The sequence below is a fragment of the Vanessa tameamea genome, chromosome Z (genome assembly GCF_037043105.1).
Source record: "Vanessa tameamea isolate UH-Manoa-2023 chromosome Z, ilVanTame1 primary haplotype, whole genome shotgun sequence".
Lineage (NCBI taxonomy): Eukaryota > Metazoa > Arthropoda > Insecta > Lepidoptera > Nymphalidae > Vanessa > Vanessa tameamea.
In genome coordinates, this window is record NC_087341.1 from 7,879,151 (window position 1) to 7,901,610 (window position 22,460).

General features: G+C 30.1%; 1 protein-coding gene across 1 annotated transcript in view; it reads left to right on the plus strand.

The window, feature by feature from the left end:
• The first annotated feature begins 103 nt into the window (after positions 1-103).
• LOC113401130 (inhibitory POU protein) overlaps positions 104-22,460 on the plus strand; it is a 50,750-nt gene continuing 28,393 nt past the window's right edge. Inside the window, exon 1 of the mRNA XM_064220479.1 lies at positions 104-360. Within this exon, the coding sequence (XP_064076549.1) occupies positions 238-360 (123 nt within the window). The 5' untranslated portion in view covers positions 104-237. The remainder of the gene's footprint in view (positions 361-22,460) is intronic.

Genomic DNA, 22,460 nt, shown 5'->3' on the forward strand with positions numbered 1-22,460 from the left:
CGTGCGAGGGACGAGGTGTTGTCGTAGGAGGGGTCAGTGGAGGGGAGAGGGCGTGGTTCATAACGTCACGCAGCACCCTCTTCAGTCGGTTATCATCCGGCGCACGGAGCGGTCGCGGCGACGCGTCGCCTTTTTTTAACCCCGAAGTACGATAAAGTCGCCAAAATTTTCGACCGGCAGTATCACTCACCCTCCAAGGTGTTAAAGTTGGAGGACGATCCGTGGGGGTCATGTGCCATGTACTCCCCGGACAAAATGAAGTCCGGTGGGGGACTGATGGCACCCCCCGGCTGTTTTCCAGGCCGGTACAGCCCCACGTACCGCAGCTCTGATCCGCGGCGCTGCGTTCCAAATCCATCCGTGAGTATCTTAGTAACCTATAATTACAAGGAATATTAGTTATACTGATTTAAGATGTGCATCATAGTTAGAACCATTAAACTTTCTCAACAACAGCAAATAACAGGGCACAATAACTAAAATAAAAAACAACAAGTTATTCGAAGAACACTAATAAATTTATTTTCAGGATGTTTGTGCTATGCGTATATGTATAATGTATATGTATATGTATATATATATAGTATTATATATGTATGATGTTCTCGTGCTGGCTTGCTTTAGCGACTTCACATGGAGCTCCATTAACCGTGTTTTCTTTTGTCACAGCGAATTTTATTCTCCTAAAACTTGGTTCTCAATGGTGTCAAAAACAGAAAATAAATAAACGCTCAAACTTTTGTTATTACAAAAGCACAAATACAATTATCTAGACGAAAACAATTATTATTAATCTCCTATTAGTTATTAATCTCTGGTCGTAATAAGGATTAAGTGAAAATTCATATACCGACGGCGGTCTGTAAAAAGCAATCGTGTTTCCGACTTATTGAAATTTATTGAATGTATAGTATTGTTTTCGATTTAATTATTTCTGCATATATTGTTTAATAAGACTTATACTAACGTTTCTTTACTTTTTTTATTAGTATTTTAGCTTTATGAATCTAATAGTAATATATAGTAAGATATAATTTATAAACAAAACGAGATATTCACTTGAATTTACAAAACAAAATATAGGCAATTACTTACCTTACATTTACTATTAACAAGCGGTAAAATATTTTTAACGTGCAGTCGTTGAAATCTTTTTCATGATTGCTCGTAGCGTTGAACAAAATGCCGACGGCGGGCGGCCTGCGACGGACGGCTACGCGCTACAAGATCGTTCACGTAGCGTGAATGTAGGTCGTAGACAAAAAAAGGAATTAAAACATTGTCGTATTTTAATATAATTTTATGAATCCTTACATTAGTTCGATTAGATAAAGAAGTAGAACAAACGCGTATCATTTAAAATAATAAAACGGTAAAGATTTATTTTTTCTAAATACGTAAACACATTGAGAGCTTAGTTTGTGGAGTATGTTTATAATTTTTTTTACAGAAAATTTTATTTTAGCAACAAGAAAGAAAGAAGAATGCCGAGGATCATTTTTATTTATTTAAGATGAAAAATACAACTATGATTCAATGGGAAACAGGTATTGAGTCGTTGTGTTAGGTACAGAATCATTATTTTTCTTAGATCCTATTTTTATATCTAATACAATATAGGTATATCCGAAGAAAAATTATTATTAATAAAATAATTAAATTTGAACAATCATTAAAAAGTAAAATTTTAATTAACTCCGTTATAAAAAAAAATACCAGTATTACTTTTGTTGTATTTAATATTGAAAAATTTGCACCCTTTACGAAGTAAAAAGTATTGTAACGGTTCAGTATAATTTAAACGGTGATTACAGTGTTGTATAAAGAGCCTTTAAAACTTTTATAGGGTAATAGCGTGGTGACTTCTGTCAACTTTATACCTACTAATCTTTTTGTTTGCGGGTTAATATTAAAATGTCTACAGAGTAAATATTCAACGTAAGCACAATATCAGGATTACTTTAGATTCGTGAAGTTTTAACGATCACGTGCAGTGAATAAACTGGTGAGCTCTTAGCGTCTCTTATTGTATGTACTAGTTAGTTGTATGTTAAAAGTCTTTCGATACACGTATACACGAAATCAATCTGATCTCATAAGAATTGATATATACTTTAAAAAAATCAATGTTATTCGTTCTTAATTCGCGTCCCATTGATTAATTCATTGTTTAATTTTGTTTTAATTTAAGAAGGAAGTCGAAAGTATATTATGGTTTCAAAATTATACTTTTTACATTTTTGGATATGGAATTATTTCTTACAACAAAATCATATCTCTGGATTTATAATATAAAATCAGTATCTTGTAACATAATATGTTAGCATACATATTTAAATTTGCTATACAATTTAAAGACAACAAAACCGAGTTGTTCCTTATCAATAATAAAGAGTATGACATCGTAATGATAGTAACATTATATTTAAATTAATTTCCATATACTAATACATTTATAACTTTTATTAATATCGGAGTCTGAAAACAGCCTTAAATTAAAACTTGATGCACTGCAGAGTATTATTGTATGTGAAATATATCAATGATTTGTAATAAGTTCACAAATACCCGTTCATCGCTGTCGACTTGAATTGACATTATTGCTGTCTTTAATTATTTAACGTGTTTTTATAGCTTAAATATTTCGAGCTACTGGCGTAATGAAAATTGATTTATGAAATTATCATTTGCCTGCTTTGAATAAGTGTTTTTGATCGGTTATTTACGGTTATACTTCAATGTTTTAATCATCAATTATAAATTTTGTACGTTTTTTTTTATTAATTACTTTTGATTGCTATTAATTTGTCAAAAATATATTGAAAAATAATTATCATAAAGTTGTAACATGAGGTTTAAGCCAATGAAGAGATAACTCGATTATAGCTCATGTGATTTCATAATACTTATACTTAATAATATGAACAGACGCCTCGAATAAGGATCCATTTTGAAAATCGTGTTTCGTCAAACATTCATTCCATAAATAAAATTTCATACTATGCTATCAGTTTTAAAATACGTTTTTCTAGTCATAACAGTTCATTGAAACAATACCATTACTTTTTTACGTGTATTTACGTTTTCGTTTTTTTTATTTGATACTCAGTCTAGAGCAGTAATTTTAACAGTTTGCCGTCGGATTGTTTATTTTTATATATTCCTACTTTAAATAAAATTTGCCTCTTATGAATAATTTTCTATACGATTATTTCTAGCTATAGATTCTAACCAATCAAATTATTTATTCTTTGTTATTTTAAAAACTAAAAAAGGTCAAGTTTTCTGTTTGGACTGAGACGTCACTATTTTCTTGAATAATACTGTGATTAGGTGTGGACCAGAAAAAAACACGGCTAGCGAAACAAGTGTTGCACCGTCGGCTCTAGCGTCATAAAAATTAAACATAACATAACTATATATTTTTAAATATAGTGAGTTATCTCATCAAGTGTGGGCTTATCTTGATAGCAATCAATCGTTTTACATACAAAGCAAGAACACTGTGAATCACTATATTTCAGTAAGCTATAATATAACAGTCACTAAACTCATAAGTCATAAGTGTTAGGCAATTATCAATTATAAAATAATGTCTCACAATTCTTACTATACCGATGTTTTTATACCGCGAAGAGAAATCAATGTGTTCACAGAGTTATAGTACTATGAATTGTGAAGAATGTCAAAGACTTTTCGTATCTTTCCCTAAAAAATAAACATTGAACAATATAAATAAATATAATTGAATTAAAAAAAAATATTCTAATTAAATCCAAATATTTGAAAAATTGCGATTTTCTGACAGATGCTTATAAATTTGGAAACTGTGTGATTGATGATTAAATTAATTATTTAAAAAAAAAATGTAAATCTCATAAGAAAAGGTCTTATACGACCTTTTTAATCGTTACGTACAAGTTTAAAATGAATGTAATGTTACCACCGAACTGGAACTGTGTGGAACTTTTGAGATTATGTAAATTAATTTAAATGTATATATATCCTAGCCGACGAATACTAAACCAAAAGTTTTTGATCACTTACATATTCTTGCATTAGTAGCCTATTCTATTAATATTTCTGTAAGATTTAAATCGAATGGCTGGTACATAGGTTTCAATAGGTTAAGGTACATATACATATCTATAGAATTTTATTATAGAAACATTAACCTTAACCCAGAATAGATATTTTGTTTTTGTCCAAAACTTGGTGTGTTAAGTTTACCTTTATTTCTTGAGTTTATACAATCATTGTCACTGATATTGTGACATAAATCGAAATTATTGTGAACTTGCATACAATTTAAAAAAATACCAAATTGTTGTCTACTCTTAATACAATATGTCAAAAAATAAATTGACCAAAATGTTGCCATTGAGTAAATCTTAAACATATATTCTTGCAAATTCATTCCACTATTGGAATCTTATTTACTTGTGTATAAATTAATACAATGAAAGACCTTCAACTTTATAGTTTGTATAAAAGCGTTCCGTGCTCTACACAATCAATAGCCTTAAATAGGTAAACAACCGCAAGAACGGCAATGATATTTTGTGATTTCTTGCCTCGTTTGTATGTTACTCAAAGAAGAAAGCGATCGATCGTTTTTTTTTCCAGTTTCTTAACTGTCTCAAAATACTTGTTGTATTTATATATTTCTTAATACTTCAATATTTCTCCTGCTGTAACACATTCAAATAAAATATCTAAAATTAAAGAACTATTTTGTTAAGCGAGATGTTATTTCAGCGACATATATACTGGAATTCATTTTATATTGCACTTGTAACTTTAACTTTACATATCTATATGGTTTTTAATTTTAATAATATTGACAACATTTGCTGATTAAATATACAATAAACACTATTAATTACATTTCAGGGTCTGGGTTATTTTATCATTTGGATTAAGGATATAATTTTTAATATATATTGATTTTGCTTAAGTTTTTCAAGTATTTGTATGGCTTAACAGTTAACATTTTCTAAAACGGATGTCATTGTCTCATATAGGTAGTTCAATCCACGATGACGCGCCCTACTCTTTTTCCTAATCGTTACAGTGCAAGTTTGCAATGTAAGCTGCTAGTTCTTTTACTACGTACACAGTACCCACATATGTGGGCACACCCACAATAAGCACCAATAGAAGCATAGTATACTGGAAATATGCTCTATCACAATTTTCCAACATTAAATAACGATGTTATTTATATTAAATATTTTGTCGTATTCTTTTCTAATAATATTTATGTTTGATTGAATTTCTCAAAAAGTCTCTACATAGAATATGTTTTAGTGTCGGCAAAATATTTTACGCATTTTTTATTTCCTGGAGTATATCTAATTTAATTAAATTCGGGTGATTGTGTTTTCAGACTCCAACAGCTTGTTGCAGCAACAGCAAGTTATTTTACATAGTCATTAATTATTACTAAGCTTAAGCTTTTAAGCTTTTCTAGTAAAGTTAAAGGTAAAGCTTAAAATATTAATAAAATCGTATACTTTTGACTTGAATAGAAAAATCAATTAAAAATACATAGAAAATACATTTCAATTAGCCGAGTAAATAATTTAAATAAAATTTCGATGTATGTTAATTCTAGGCTTTTATAAATAATGCGTTCCCATTTTCTGTTAATTTTAAAAATAGTGTTATAAACAAATAAAAAATCATAAACATAAATATTTAGTAAAGCATCTTTCCCGATGATTCATCGGGAAGATCCGTCCGACAACGTGACCTAAACTAGCCATCTATACCGCGCCGTGGTCGACTTAGGCTGAACTCCCCCATTCCGCGCTTTCCGCTTGCGAAAAATAGTGGAGCGCGTCTTCGTAGATTGATATTCTATATCATTTATTCCTACTGCTATATATATGCTAATAGTACAATACCTAGCGCAATAAAGTAATAAAAATAAGTAATTTATAATTCATCTCGGTAGCATCTACACTCCGAACCGGTTGTATCTGAAATCTCTATTCAAAGGTGCTCGTTAGGCTCTATTGAATAAGAAACACTTATAAATTAGATTTTTGATGAAATAATTTTACTTTAGGACTTTTAAAGAAATTTTATTATTGTTTAAATATTTTAAAATCGAATTATACACGCAGACGTCTGTATAGAATGTTCAATTTATACCGAAGGTCTAAATTTCAAATCTGCTCAAAACTGTTGAGTTTCCGTGTGCTCAATTTGTCCTTATTAATCCTTTTATCTAACAAAAATATTACCTTTCAAGTTATCAGTAGTTTGCATATTATTTTTCCGAATATATATTATTGTGAAGGGCTTAGAGAACTAAGACCGTTATTAATTAATCCTAGAAGGTTGTCTGTGCTTATGTATGTTTTTTTATCTTGCATATTTTGACAACAAATTATTCATAACATAACATTTTATTTCATATACTATAAGTTCTGTAACAGTGTAATCGACAGATTATATAACTGTTAATTTTATATATACATATAATATAAATCACGCAAAATAACCAACTTTAAATTGTTCAGGAAAAAGGTTATTTTTAAATATCGTTCGTCAAGCAAAATTGGCTACCAGAATATGTTGTTGTCGTCACGGACGTTATTATTTTGATGAGCTCAATATATTATCACATTTAAATTAAATAAACATTGATTTCAAACAAAATTAAATAATTTCGTAAACATATTCGAATGATGTTATGTATTAATTATTAATATATCGTTAATTTTCTTGGATTTCTATGTTTTTAATTACCTAAGGCTCGGATGCTTTACAATTATTCCTCACTGTATTTGTAAAATCTTACAACTTGAGCATCAACTATTTTGATGGTAGTTACTATGCCAGAATACTTAATCTAAGTTTAACTTAATTGGATTTGGATAATTGATATAAAAACGCACACGGGATAAACAAATAATCATTTTTATATAGACTGTGGAATACAAAATTAAATAACATCCACTAGGCTACAAATGTAACCAATACCTACTATATATTTCTAAAATTGTCTGATTAACTTTTTCTTAATAGAAAAGTAAATCTTGTAAATTAATCATACAAATAATATACTTCCACAGAAAAAACTAGTAAAAGATTTATAACATTTTTTGTTTGAACAAAAATCGCATTGAACTAAGGGCTTCACTGTAAGCTAACAAATGCAGGAATAGAACAGAAACAAACTTTTGATGTTTTACATCTGAATACAAGTGATACATTTTGTTCCAAACTACATATGCATGTGTGCCGCTTGTATTTGAAACACTATCTGTGTATGTGTTTTCGTTGGAGTAATAGTCCAAAAACTTTTCTAAAACATAATATAACACCCTGTTATTGCCTCAACTGGTGACAGCAAGGCTGGTTCATTTTTCGCCCAATTTTTTTTTGTATAGAAATCCATATATTTTTTTTAATAGAATGAGAATGCTCATTAAAATTCTTACTATTAAAAAAAACTACTAAACCAATACTATAGAGGGTTGTAGTATATACTATTTTTAATATAATGTACCAATTAAAACTATATAAAGGACAAAGCGGGAATTTCATGTTATTTTTCTTATAGCAATATTAATGTAAATTTCTTTAACACTTCTGCTTTCGTGTTCCAGGTGTGACTGGAGGCTATTGTCTTCTTCGACGTGCTTAACTTTAACACGTGATCTCCCATATCGAACTCATTACAAATATATAATTATCAACATTATTATTTTAAAAGGAATATAATTTCGAATCTAATCTTAAATATTTATATTCTTAAAATAATATCATTATAAATTCATATTACTCGGTATACTTAGCATATTTTAAATTTGCTATTAAATTTTGTTTTTACAACCCAACTATTGGGTATATAAGCTTTTTAAAACATTGCCTAATTGTATATTAAGATGTATTTTATATAAATATTAAAGATACGGTTTATTGTGATATTGTTAAAATTTTCCGCAACAGTATAATTGTCGGGGTGTTAGGGTGTATTTATTCTTCGAAACATATCATTTTACTTTTTGTTTTCAGTAATTTAGTCGACTACATAAGTCTACTAAAGTCGACTAAATTACACTTGCAGTAAAGGAGTTTGTGGAGGGTAATAGTGGACTCAAAGGGCTCCATTATGGTGTTTATTCGTAAATGACATCTAACAGCTTTCTGGCGTGACTGTCGACAGCCCGAGTACATAACTAGCCAAGGATGCGATATTTATTCAATACTGATATGTTTACAAACAATAGACTTAATGTTATATTTCCTATGCTTACATTGTAGCCGAACAAATTTACCTAAGTACTTCTGTATAAAGGCTATTCTATAAAGATGAACCGTAATTTTCAACGTCTATATACTACCCTACTAATGAGGCAAAATGAATAGATAAAAATTCACTTCACTGATTTTGCTATTCACTAGGCAAACTCGGCATCATTAAATCTAATCAAACAGGAATTATCACGTGCGCAAACTGTCTGCTATTGAAATGAAACAACAGATCTACTTAGTATAGTTCAAAACTATAAGCTTCTATATACGGGTAGAAACAAATCTCTCGTGTAGGCGCAGGGTTTTATTGCATTTCTGTTTTACGTTAACTATGACTTACTCGTTTTGCCAAATAGCGTAATTGGTGGTGCTGAGGGAGACAGGTAGAGTCTGCCTGCGCTATCTTATTTTATTCATGGAGGCGAGAAACATTCCGTGTGATGAGACGGGTTTATGCCAAGTGCTTTGCGAAAGGCAAGGACGACAATACTTCTCATGAACGACTGCAAACAAAACAACGTCGAGGGTGAGCGGCCACGGACGATTGTTATTCGACTTAAATAGTAACGTCTACGTTCATAAAAGGAAATGATAATAGTAATAAAAACGGAAAATGTATCCATTGAATCTTTGAAACAATATGTAAACAATATGCCATTTTATTTTCTTTTTCTCTCTAAAGACTTATGTCTTAGAAAGAAAAACTACAATGGAAAAACATCAATCAACTCATTTTATTTAGCCTTTTTATTAATTCAATATTTACTGACTTTTTTATATTATATTAAAGCATAAATAATTTACAATAAAAAGTATACATACATAAAATGTAGATCTTTTAATTTTGATATTCTTATTAACATTTTAATTAAGCATAAACAAATTAAATAAAAAAATACATACTCGTACATCTAATATTTATCTGAAATTCAAAATTTATTATGCAAAAAATTTACTTTTAACCTTTTTATTTATAACAAACTAAATTGTTGAATCAAATGTGTATTTAAAGGTTCATAACGAAAAAGACCCTTAATAACTATTATTATTCGTAAAAATATCGTAAAGGTAAAATAAAAATAAATTTCTAGTTAATCTAGTGTTTTCGGATCAACAAAAAAAAAAAACAAACAATACCTACACGTGGAATTCGTATAATATGTAGGTTCTCTTGGGGATTGTTACTAGATCTTAAAGATAAACAAACTATTTTGAACCTTATAAGCAGAAAGAAAAATTCATTCATTCAAACAGAATTCCGGCACAAAAGAAAATGGACGTTATAAAAAAAAATCTAACAAGAGATAGACTTACTATATAAATTATTCATGTTTGTTTTGTTGAGTATTGAGAGATAGGTATACAGGGCCGATTATATTCAGTAGATATTATTCAAACTTTACTTTGCGAAAATGTTAACTAAAGTACATACTCTTGTTAGGATATAATATTATCTGTCTCAATAAATAGTCTTAAAATTAAAATATTTTCACGCAAATACGGAAATGAAAGTGAGCTGCGATGTCTTAGTTAATTATAAACATGGATTTTAGCGAAACATCGTGAGTTAAAGCCCGAGCAAGCACCACTGAGTTTTCATGTGCTAATTTGTCTTTATAATTCATCTCGTACTCGGCGCTGAAAGAGAGCATCATGTGTAGATGTGTCAACCCGCAATTGAACACTGTGTGAAATAAGCTCCAAATCATCTCGTCAAGGCGACCCTTGTCTATCAGTGACACCTTAGCAGCCGTCACTTAAGTGTTCAAATAGTATTTTATCGATACTTTACTTAAATAATATTATAAATTTCATGTCGATTTCAATGTGCATCGCTATATAATGCTTTACTACTCCGCATAAGTTTTGAAAACACGTCACACATAATACAGGTACATAAATTATATACGACACCGAGTTAGAGTTTTGAGTAAATTCGTCTGAGCGGATCGTACTCACTTTTATTCAAAGTTTTCTACCCCCATCAGATATTAGCTACTGCCTGTAACAGTTTCTTGTGTAACCGTCCGTCGTTAAGTTGGTGAATCTTTTTGAACGAATTTGCAATATTTAACAAATAAATTTGCATTATTAAGTTAGTTTCGTAACCTCTTTTAATTTAAAATCTCAAAATATCAAAATCAAATATAGACTATCAAAAATCAATGATGGTCGAACCGCTTCCATCTAAAGGCAGCTAGCAACTATTGTTGACAACATGTCTATTGTCGACATAAACAAACAACTAAATATTTTTATAAAATGTATCTTAAATTAATAACGACCTATCTAAAAATAACAGTTGCAAACTTTTTTTTGTATTTGCATATTCTACATGTATTTTTATATAGAACAGGTGCCTCACAATGTGCAAACCAATCCGATGTTAACAACTTAATACCAAATACTCTTCTAACTATAAGTGCCCTAGGTTTGCGGCGCATTGGCGATGTAAAGAATAGTTATTATTTTTTACAGCGCCAATATCTATGAGCGGTGGTGACCACTTACCATCTGGTGGCCCATTAGCCACCACCGTCTAACAATATCAAAAATAAATATATTTAAATACCACCTTTACGTGCGTCCGAATGAAAAGCGACTCACACACTCGCATTTTTACTGAAACCCAAACACGCAAATGTAATAATATTATAAATAAACGGATTCCGGAAAGAGGGAAAATTAAAAACGAATACTTTGCAACCAGTGCGAGAAACATATCAATAACCCTTTTAATTCATACGTATAATTATTTAAGCTAAGCTACCGAGTAGCTTTTCATACTTTTAAAATAAGTTTTATTACCAAACCTTATCTTAGAAAATGTAGATTATTAACATTTAAAATAAAACGTCGAGTAGATCTTAACATACAGATTATTTCTTCACGCAGAGACAAGACCTATATTAATTTAAAAACACTCTTATAAGAACAAACTTTAATACACAATATTTCGTGTCTGTCTGCTGTAGACCGCAGAGGAGTTCCATTGTCTAGAACCAATACTAGGTGACCAATCAACATGAATGAAGCAACATGTAAAATTTCAAATCCGTATGATAAGAATTCGTGGTTCTAATACACCTTCAAAATTTGATCTGAATAAACCAACATTGCAAGTTTAATAGATACTTGTAAAAAAACAGACATAGTTAATATTAACATTTGCTGTTGAAATGTATAGCAGACCATGTATTTCAATCTTAGCCAGGTCCGTAGATGACAAATTCTCGGAAGTAACCTTCTCAATCGTTAGTAAAGTAAGTTAAATTACGCTACGTACAATCTTATAGAAAAATAAAAATTCACGCTTGTTACGTAAATAGGCTAATCTAAAACTGGAAGCGAAGCTTCTTCTGTAATAATATTATATATTTTATTCTCAATTTTATGTAAATTTGAATGTACATTTTTTATTTTTTTTGGTGGACGTGCAAATGGATACCTGATGGTAAGTAGTCTGCACCGCCATTATTAACCAATCCATTACACCAATATTCCTCCAATCCATTACACCAATCTGCCATCAACCTTGGGAACTAAGATGTTATGTCCCTTGTGCTTGTAGTTACAGTGGCTCACTCACCCATCCAACCGGAATATAACAATACTCATTGCTGTATAGCGGTAAAATATCTAATGAATGAGACCTACGCAGACGGACTACCGCCAAGATCTTACCTTAGTTTAGATTTGACAAAATACTTATAAGTATATATACTTACTAGTTATATACTTACTAGGCGTGTCGTCTAGTCATATACAATAGCTTATTTGTAGGTTACAGAATTTTTAGACAGGTAAAGCATAGTTAATAAAGAAATATAAACCGTTCACGGATACTCTAGCAAACTAACAATTCGGTTAACGTTGCACACTCAATTATGAGTTAACTGCACCACGAGTTAACTCGGAATGTGTCGCTAACTATAGTTTAAATATTCAACGAGCTGCCGTATTGTGTGAAGTTGTACGGCCGATGAACGAATGTGAGCCTAAAGTGATTGTATTAGATTTCCTATTGTATTACGTTTCTTTTAACGATTCAAATTTAATTCCAAATCTTTTCTAGCTCTATTAATATAAAATGGACAAAAAATTATTTTAAAATATATATGTACACATATAAACTTTTCTTGTCCGTTTCGTTTGCAATCGATTCTTCATTGTACAATTTCATCGATGTTAATTTATTCACATTTAAATTTATTATTAAATACGCTAAGAACTCGACAATTTAAAAGCCTTGGCATATTATTATATTTCATAAGTATTCTGATTCCAATACAAAAATTATTCGTTAAATTTTAACAATACAAAACGTAGCACAATGGATAGTTTTATTCTGAACTTGTTAGTTTCAATCAACTAACGTAACATCATTTATGTTTGCTTTTCATTTTAGGTAACGTATATATTTCTTTATGCTGATCAGTGACACGAATGTGGATGCGTTTAAAGAGAGGTTTCATTCCGAAATGAGCCCGTTACTTCATTAGCGATTCCCACTGAGACTAGCATGTCCGACTAACATCCGACCATTGGTAGGGCTTAAACTACATTACGGTCTTAGTATTGTACTGGATTTAATCTAGGATTTAAACCATTCCTGATCCGTTCTCTGCCGTACCACGCTCTGATGGGTTATACATATTTTAAAGGTATCGACACAATTTTGACATATTTTTTTAATATATATATTGATAAAGCTTTGGTGCAGAGATAGTAGGCATTGCCTTCAATTTGTATATTTTAAACTTCAAAAATGAAAATGGATCACTAAAATTACAACATACTCGAATATTATTAAAGAGAAATCGTTTTTTAGTAAGTATATATGTTAATATATTTTACAATAAAGTAGAAATATCAAAGATAATTTATTTTCAGATAAAATCTTTACAGTTAAAGTTTTGCATAATGCATAAAGAGAATATATATTTGTACTAAAACGAGCTGCTTAAACCGTAGGCATAGTTAGGTATTGAGTTACGAAATCGTTCTTTTTGGAACGGCAAAATTTAACTGAAGCAAACAGGCGTAAAACAAGCCGTGTAGCGTTTCAAATTTTCCTCAACAGAGTAGTTCCCAAAACCTATTAAGCTCCAAGATGTTAGTATTTTAATAACTGAGCGCACGTCGGCGGTGCTTCGTAAACTTGAAATTAACTTGGTGCCCACGGGAGGGATATGCATTCTGCCATGAATACGGCTCCAACTTCTATTGTTACTTGCTATAATAAGGTTCTACGTACCTACTTTACACTACGTTTACGTGCAGTCCTTCTTCTGGTAAAAGCTACACCCATAACTTATAATTAAATTTTAGGTAGACATCACATCATACATGTATAAGTAATGAAATGTCTTATCTTAGGAGTTAACGTTTATTGAAAAACAATAATATGATTGAAATATTTTGATTAAACAATTGTGAGATTAAAATATATTTATTATTTTTTTATTTATTTATATTTATTAATTACAAGATCGATTGATAATAAATAGCAACATATTATTAGAAAATAAAGCAAATATTGAATTTGCTAATTTTCATAACAATTTTTTTACTAATATTCAATGCAATTATAAACGCTTTTAACTATATTTTTTTTTTATCTGTATATGCGCCTAACAACTGATAGAATATTTTAATTTAAATATTTATCTTAATAAAAATTAAACAAAGGCAAACATTTTAAATATTTCTATTGCACTACTATACAATATATAACACTTTGCTGTTCTTATTTGTAGTTTCCTCCATGAAGCAAAAGAGATTAATTTAAATATTTAAAAAAACCGACAAAAACTACAATATATTTCAACAATATAATGATTAATAAAGAGTTTAGTATTCGCTTAGATATGTAGAGATACTGGTTAAAAGTATGGTATGCATTTAAGAACAATACATAGGCCTTCTATCTCGTTTAAGAGAAGATTAAGTAATTTTATTTTAAGATAAAAAAACATGAAATCTCTATGGTGCTGTGCTAGACTTGAACTTGTGATATTCGGCGTAGATTTAATTTTGTACTATACCATAGCGACTTTCGAATTATAAATAACGGAGTAGTAAATAAATAAATTCGTTTGGGAAAAAATATTTTTATTACCCTTTGCAAATTTATTAAAGCTATTGTATTCAATTTGGTTGAAAGTTGAAACGTTTCCGCTCGTATAGCAAAATACGAGTAAAGTGTGTTCGTAGACCGAACGATGAGAAACAAAACCGAAGGCTGAACTTTTTGCGTTCACTATAACTCTCAGTTCAGTTTAAAATTCTGCAATCAGGCAAAAATTCTTTGCAAGCACTTATAGTCGAACAATTTTTTTTTTATTCAATTGAGACTTGATTATTAACAATAGTAAAAAGCTCTCACTATTATATGAGTTGATTTTAAATTTTAACAAGAAAAAGTCTTCCAAGCCGTTTGAGCGATTACAATAAAAGTTAACAGTTGCATCATTTTTTACATAGAAAATTATGTGTAGCTTTTATATTATCTACTTTGTTTTAGCTCTTCGCTAGATGGCGCCGCAGCACATGAACCAATTCTATACAGTGAAATCGATCGCCACAACAATTGGTACTAAAATAATTGCTATAAACACCATTAAAGGTTCTCAATCCATTAATTAGAAACGTCATTCTGTCAGCCAAAAAAATGTTTCCTATATAATTTAATTTGTAAGGTATTAATAACTGACAGAATGGTCAACGACGTATTTGATCAACTAATTTTGTACAAGTATTATGTATTGACATGTTTTTCACGTTAATACTTTTAAACACGCAGTCAGCGTCCGTAAGTGACGTAGAATCGAGTATCGAAGAATGAAATAGACGTATTTTCTATCTTTGTCTATAAAATAATATTATAGTGTTATTATAAATAGTCTTGTGCTTTTGTTTTTCAAATAAAACCTAGTAATCCGACTCATATAGATCTTTCATATTATGATAGTTTCAGATTGGCTTAGTTTATACGGTATAGTTGTGTGTGAATACTAAGTAGCTAGTTATGTCAACGTATTCGGCGAAAATATTGACAGTGCAGCGAACGTGAGCTCTACCAAAACTATAATAGATACAAAAACATTCTTTACATTTGATAATCTGCAAAATGTATTCAAGTAAGTCCGTAAGTAAAATAGACAAATGAAACATAACTTTAATTAGATTTTTATTTTTCACATAGTACCCGTTAAAAACATATAAAAGTAACATACCTACTTATTTATCTATTATTAAAACATTCCAATACGGACCGATCATTTTTTAAATGAAAAATTTTATATGAAAAATGCCATAGTACAAACAGATATATTAATTGGCATGTAGTGTGATCATACTTTGGATGGAAATTGATAAGCAATAACTAATTATGACGATGTCAAAAACACGACAAAGAAAAACCTGCCAAAAAACAAACAAAAGAATAAAGATTTATACAGTGGCAGTGTCTTAAAGGGATGATGTTAGGATTCTAACGTTACTCCGTACATCCAAATCTGTTTAGTTATTTAAAAGTTATGGTGGAATAAAGAAACTGAAATACATACGTAAACCAAGAAAACATTACACCCTTCTCTGAACAGTCTTGTAAAAGTTACAGTTTAAGGCCCTTGTTATATAAAATAGTGGGACGAAACAAAAATCGATTTTTATTCACAGCTTTTGAAGATGAATGCATATCTTTATATTTCTAGTATCTGTCGAAACGTTAAACATAAATAGTAATAAAGAAAAATCATTTCGAATAATTTACTACGTGTTTGAATCACGCCGTCAGATCAGATGCATATAATCATATCTACGTTTTACGGTTGAATTTACGCGTGTTATCATTTTTACGAGCGGCCCAAAAACATCGTAACCTGTCAGCTCGTTCCTACAAGGAGGGTTCAATCCATAGTTTTTGATCCGAAATATATTATGCATTCAGATTGCTCTACACATTTTATTACGGACTTATTTATTCCCAGTTTCAATTCATTTCACTTTTAATTAAAAAAACACACACAGCTGGTCTAAGGCTTCCTCTTCGTTCTACTGTCAGGAGCTTAATCCACCACGCTGCTCCAATGCGGAATGATGGACAAATATGTATCAGATTTTCATCTGTTACATGGATTTCCAACCAATGTTTTCCTACACAGCCTAGAATCAGATGAATATATATCAGATGAATTGATGAATTTCACCCACCAATGCGATATCGATTGCATAGTTGGTTGTTGAAATTACTTAGCCGTATTATTTAGGTTATAATTGTCGTTGCTTTACATCCAGGAAACACGTGCTTAATCCCACGCTTGGTCACGTATTTCGATAAAATGTCATCATGTCAATGGTATCATGTCGTAAGTAGATGTATTGGTTCTGATATAATATTTTTTGTTTTAATACATACTTGAATTAAAAATATAATATTAGACAAATTTATTAATAATTTATTATCGATCTGGCTCTTGCATAAATATTAATAATCGTCGCGAAAGAACAATATCTCAATTGATCAAGTCTTTTAGAATTGAAACAATTATATAAAAAGATTTTGATATTCGGAATTTATATAATATTTTTTTAATTTGAAGAACTAACATAAAATTTAAAATAATTATTTTTCTCGAGAAGAAAACTTGCAATTCTCGCATTAAAAGCCGTTGCTTAGTTTAAAAGATCTTACCGTATAGACGGCGGGCAGTGGCTTTGTTTTATATAATTTAGACATGTTTTTACATATAGTCGAAGGCATTGCAACATGTAGTAAACATCAATGGAATAATATTATCTTTATTGTAACTTATTCCCTCCCTCCGTTCGTATAGATTGTATATACGAGTCAGCGTCATGGAACCGCATAGCGTCCCTCGGGCTGTTTGCTATGAGGGGGCTGAGAAAGCCTTCTTTACCTTAGATCTCAACCCTTTAAACTCATTTTTGATCGATTTTGCATTTATGATTCAAAACAGCGTATATTTTTTAAGAAAGAAAAATATTAAATCAATATATTACGTGTTCAAGTAGAATCTTAGTAGCCTTACTCTGAATCAAGTTATGGTATTAAAGTTATTGTAAAACTCATTAGATTAAGATAATATAATTTAACTAACTAAGTATCGAAAACTCCATAGTTAGTCATTTTCTGATGTGAAAATACAAAGCAAACTGGATACAATTTCATATATGTATAGAAATCAAAGAAAGCTAACATTTTAAAAAGTTTTTCTATAAACCATTTATTCTCTTGCCATACTTAACTTTTTTTTTTTATATAAGACTCAACTTTATTAACAGAAAAAGTTAATAATATGTGTGAATTTTATTACAGAAACGAATACCGTGCATCAGGAAAGACGCATTGACTTCACGGAGTCGTTAACTTGGTGTTATAATTTTGTTTTAATATTGTGACGCAAATTTATTCCTGTAACTAATGTGTAATGTTAATAACGACCCGTAGGTAGTCTCGAACTAACAATAGAGTGGATGGCTCTTTTCATTTTATTTATATTCCATTCAAAAATATCTTTAGATATGCTATTTTTTTTATATATTTATCATTGAAATAGTATTCTAACAGTGAATATTATTTGCAATATTCCAGTCAACACCGTTAATAAAGAAAAAAAAATTGATGTGCGATGTAAACACATAAATATACATATAACAAGGCCGGTAAAGTAGGTATATATTTATATGTCTATAGTATTGTATGAGACATAATTTTTATTTTTAAAAGATTTTATTGAACTTGCAATGTTTATTTCCTTAAAGATGATGTCTTGTGAGTCGAATCAGAATCACTTCGGTTTATATAGCGGACTTGATTGATTGAAATTTTACACATTGGTTTATTTTTGATGACAATGCATTTTTATTTTAATCATGACCTGGTTCTACCCGGGATCGGTTCTAGACGATAAAATCCTCAACGGTCAAAATGGACATTAAATCTGCTATCTAACAGCTAATTTAAGAAAATATTTCAAATTAATTTATTTGATTGGTCGTAACTCCATCTTATGTGACTGAACGTCACTAGTATGTCACTCGTGAAATATCAAAAATCGACCAACTTTCTGATTTTTAATAGTCGTATTGAGCGGTTAGTTTCGGTTCTGTCCTTATAGATATACTGATAGAATAATGTTGAACAGCGATACGTTCACACACGACATTATAATAGCCAGCACGTGTTCCAATATCTCTCTGGCCCCTGGGTTTACCTAGTTTAGGGTGCTAGAGTGTCGCTAAATGTTGTACAACAAACCGGCTCTTGTATAAAGTTTCTATACTTTATTTTATTTTGAAACCAAAAACAACAATCTTATTTGATACCTGCGGCGCATACATTAAGTAATAACGCATGTAACATGAAAAAGAGTTATTAATAATATCAATAAGTAATATTTATATATTTATATCGTACCTATTTAATTTGTTCTGAGAAAGCTTTACCTTACGTGCGATACACTATTCGGTTTTAAGTGAAAATAACAAATATTTTCAAGACTTATCCTACTTAAAGCTTATAAGTTTATAGAAGCAAAACTTCTTAATAAGTACATACATATTCTTGATCGTTCTTAAGCCACATGGTGGGAATTTGACTGTGAAACCACGTAACATCGCTAAGTCAATGAAAACTGACAAAATTTTAAAATGCATATATGTTGAAGCTATGTCGCGCTTTGCTTTATCATTTTGACTTGTTTAAACACATGTTTTACTTGATGTTCTTAAGTCTAGATTTTGATTTGAATGTTTGTACAGGAATTTGAATGTTTGTACATCGTATAAACATTCAAATTCCTGCTCTAGAAATAAAATGTTATCCAACACGCTCACGGTTAACACGCTCAAAAATGACCTGTGTTTTCAAGAAGACATCACTTACATTATTTAATTTAGCCTCATTAATTTGACCTTCAATTGTGGATACAACATGTACTTAGTATAACTCGTAGATAAATAAGCATAAGATACGCGTGTTCTCCTTAATATTTGACCAGTTAAATCTACCTAATACTGAGTAGTAGGTATGGACCAAATATAACCGAAATAAAAGTAATTGTTTTCACATGTGGGCCGAACCTGATTAATACTACCACGGGACCGTGAGGTCTAGCATAAACCTATTTTTGTCATATAAAATATTTGATAAGAATAATTTAACTCTAGAGTTATCATATTTATCAGATCAAATGATACTACAAATACGGAATATAGATTCTACTATAAAAAACAAGGAAATCATTCGTACTCTTTTTTACTAATAAAACAGCATATATCGTGTATGAACCACCTGTTTAAAAAATCAGCAATAGCAAAAAGCTTATCAAGGAGTACGTATGTATTACTAGCAAAACTTGATTACATACCTCATGATGTCATTACATTCAACCTATCATTTATTACGTCCTATTATTTCGTTCTAACAATAAGTATTTTTCATTTATAAATGTTTCATTTGTATGGTTATGTAACTGGAAAACTTAAAAGTCAACGACCACGAGTTAATACTCTGTCGCCAAGCCAGCTGGCCGCAGTTGTTTTGAACTTACGTTGCAACCGATAGTTAACAGTTTGAAAGTTGGAGTATAATGAAGGTCGTAACTTACCTGAAGTCCATTAATGATTTTTATTTATGTAATTGAGTTAAATTTAGTTTTTACTGAAATATATAATCAAGAAAGTAGCTATTTTCAAAAATGTTTGGTTGCTTATAAATAAAAATTTTAGCTTTTCTTAATTTACCTAAAGTTTATTTGTTTTAATATAAACAAACAAAGTAATCGTTTTAGCTGAAAATTCATTCGTTGTACATAACGGAGTAACGCGATAGGTGTTATTTCTCCTACTTTAAAGTCATTTGTATATACAATAACCGAGACTAATTAAAGAGATATTGTAAAAGCGGGATCATTAGTTTGTATTTTACTTATTGTGTAAATTTTATAACATAATTATAAAGACAAATAATAGTTTAACCTTTGTTGGTTTGCAGTTGCAATAATTATTGAAGTATTTGCCTAAACTAACACTTTAAAAACATTGTACATTAAATATTAATATAATATTCAATTAAAGTAAATATATTTCAGTCGGTACAGAAATCTTATAAAAAGTCCAATCGAAGTCGCGGACGGAACACATTTCAAATAAAGAGTTAATATTATCGTAATGTGTGTTCGAAGTTTTAATAAAAAATTCCTCTGATGTAAATTATACGGTTGGAACGGTTTTATACAGGAAAATAGTTGTTTAGCGTGAGAATTAAGAACACGTGTTTTTAAAAGAAATATATATTCTGTAGGATACAATTTTTCACACGTAGCATTCACGTCTGATCTTACATATATAATGTACTGCAAGTAAAATAACGCTTATTATTTTATCGAGTTTTTAAAACTAGTGATCGCTGATTGTTACACATTCGACCGTATTTCTTTGCTAATAATATATACAGATACGTTCTTTTGAAAAATCAGGCTCAGCTGGATGATACCTTCTCATTGACAATAAAAAAACTCAAATGTCAAAAAAGTCATCGTTTTTTAACTTTGACATAACGTCAACGTGTGTTGTCTTATCTGTGTAATGTTTACTCGCACTCACAATGTGTTATGTTTTTCTAAGTAATATATTATTTTTTTTTACTTATATTATATTAAATATTAACTCTCTCCATTCCTTCATATAAACTTTAACTGTGCCAAATTTCATACTCCTCCGTCAGCGTAATTTTTGTGAAAAGGATTACAAAAAAAAAAAATCGATTTTTGCTCCACGTATTAATATAATATAAATTATGAGGCATTATTAAATAAAGCGTATGACATAAACGGATTTAGTTCATAAAACGTTTTTTAAATAGCATGGTTTATCGAATAAAAATTTGGCCGAGTACCGATTATCATAAAAATTCGGAACTACTTTTTTTAAGTGGCTGTTAATGCAGGTATAATTCCATATAAAAGGTCGATAAAGGTCGATAGTTTAGACTGTAGATAGGTAAATAGTATTAATGAAACAAACAATTTACTCGATCGTTATGTAACTAATAACCTTTTACATAAATTAAAAAAACCTCGGAGCGACCTACTAATGGTTATCGTGATAATCTTTTCACTCTTTGAGACCACCGTAAACGAGATCCGAAAACATAATTTAGTAATTATCTCATTTCATGTTTTCTAATAAAATCCTTCAAAATAAACATAATATTTTCTAAAATCATTAAAAACAGATGTTCGTTTTATAATATATATTTCTTTATATTTGTCAGTTTTAAACGTTTTATAATGGAAATTCATAATGTAAAAAATGTTTTATAAAATATAATTTACTGCTTTTATTGAAGGTGCGATTAAAAATCATAGGGAAGCAGTAATTAGTCGCACGTGTGTTGTAGTAGGCGCCACTCGGGAACGATTTGGGGACAGCACCGCTTCCGGTCACCATCACGCGATTTTCACTGATTCTTCAAACAGAGATCGTAAACTTTTGGTTATGATATTCAATAATATTATTTGAAGAATATACATATATATATATATATTTCTAAATATAAATGGTTATTTTTTATTATATATCCATTTAAAAATAGAAATAATTCTACTAAAACGTCACTAAGATCACGAATTTGATGACCGCGACCTGTGATTTTGACAAGCTAACTTCAAACGATTGCGTGTCAATAAAGCCAATAAAATTGTCTAAACTTGCTTAAGTACCAACCGAACACAATTTATCGATTTGAGACGGCCTATGCTACCCTAAATGTCACTTTACAGCCGATATTGATAGTCGGTGACAGCAGCCTTACTGACTTCCCCCATATCAGCTTTAGTCGCTCCTATTTTAACTTTCACGCTTACACAAATCCCACTGAATTGAATCTTATTACCTCGCAATAAGGCGTAAACTCGGTGCCATGTCAGTAAAGGAAAGTTTGTGAATACAAGCGAAACTTACGCGACATCTAAGGAAATATTTTCTTTGATAAAACGTGCTGAGGTTTTTCCTCGGTTGCGGGCTTAGGCGGATTTTCTTTTCCTCTCTCTCAAATGCGGTCTTTTCATAACTGTCGGGATCGATTCGACCAAGAGATTTCTAAATCTAGTTACAAACGGTTGCTACAACTTAATGGTATTGAATGTCTAGGATTTAAA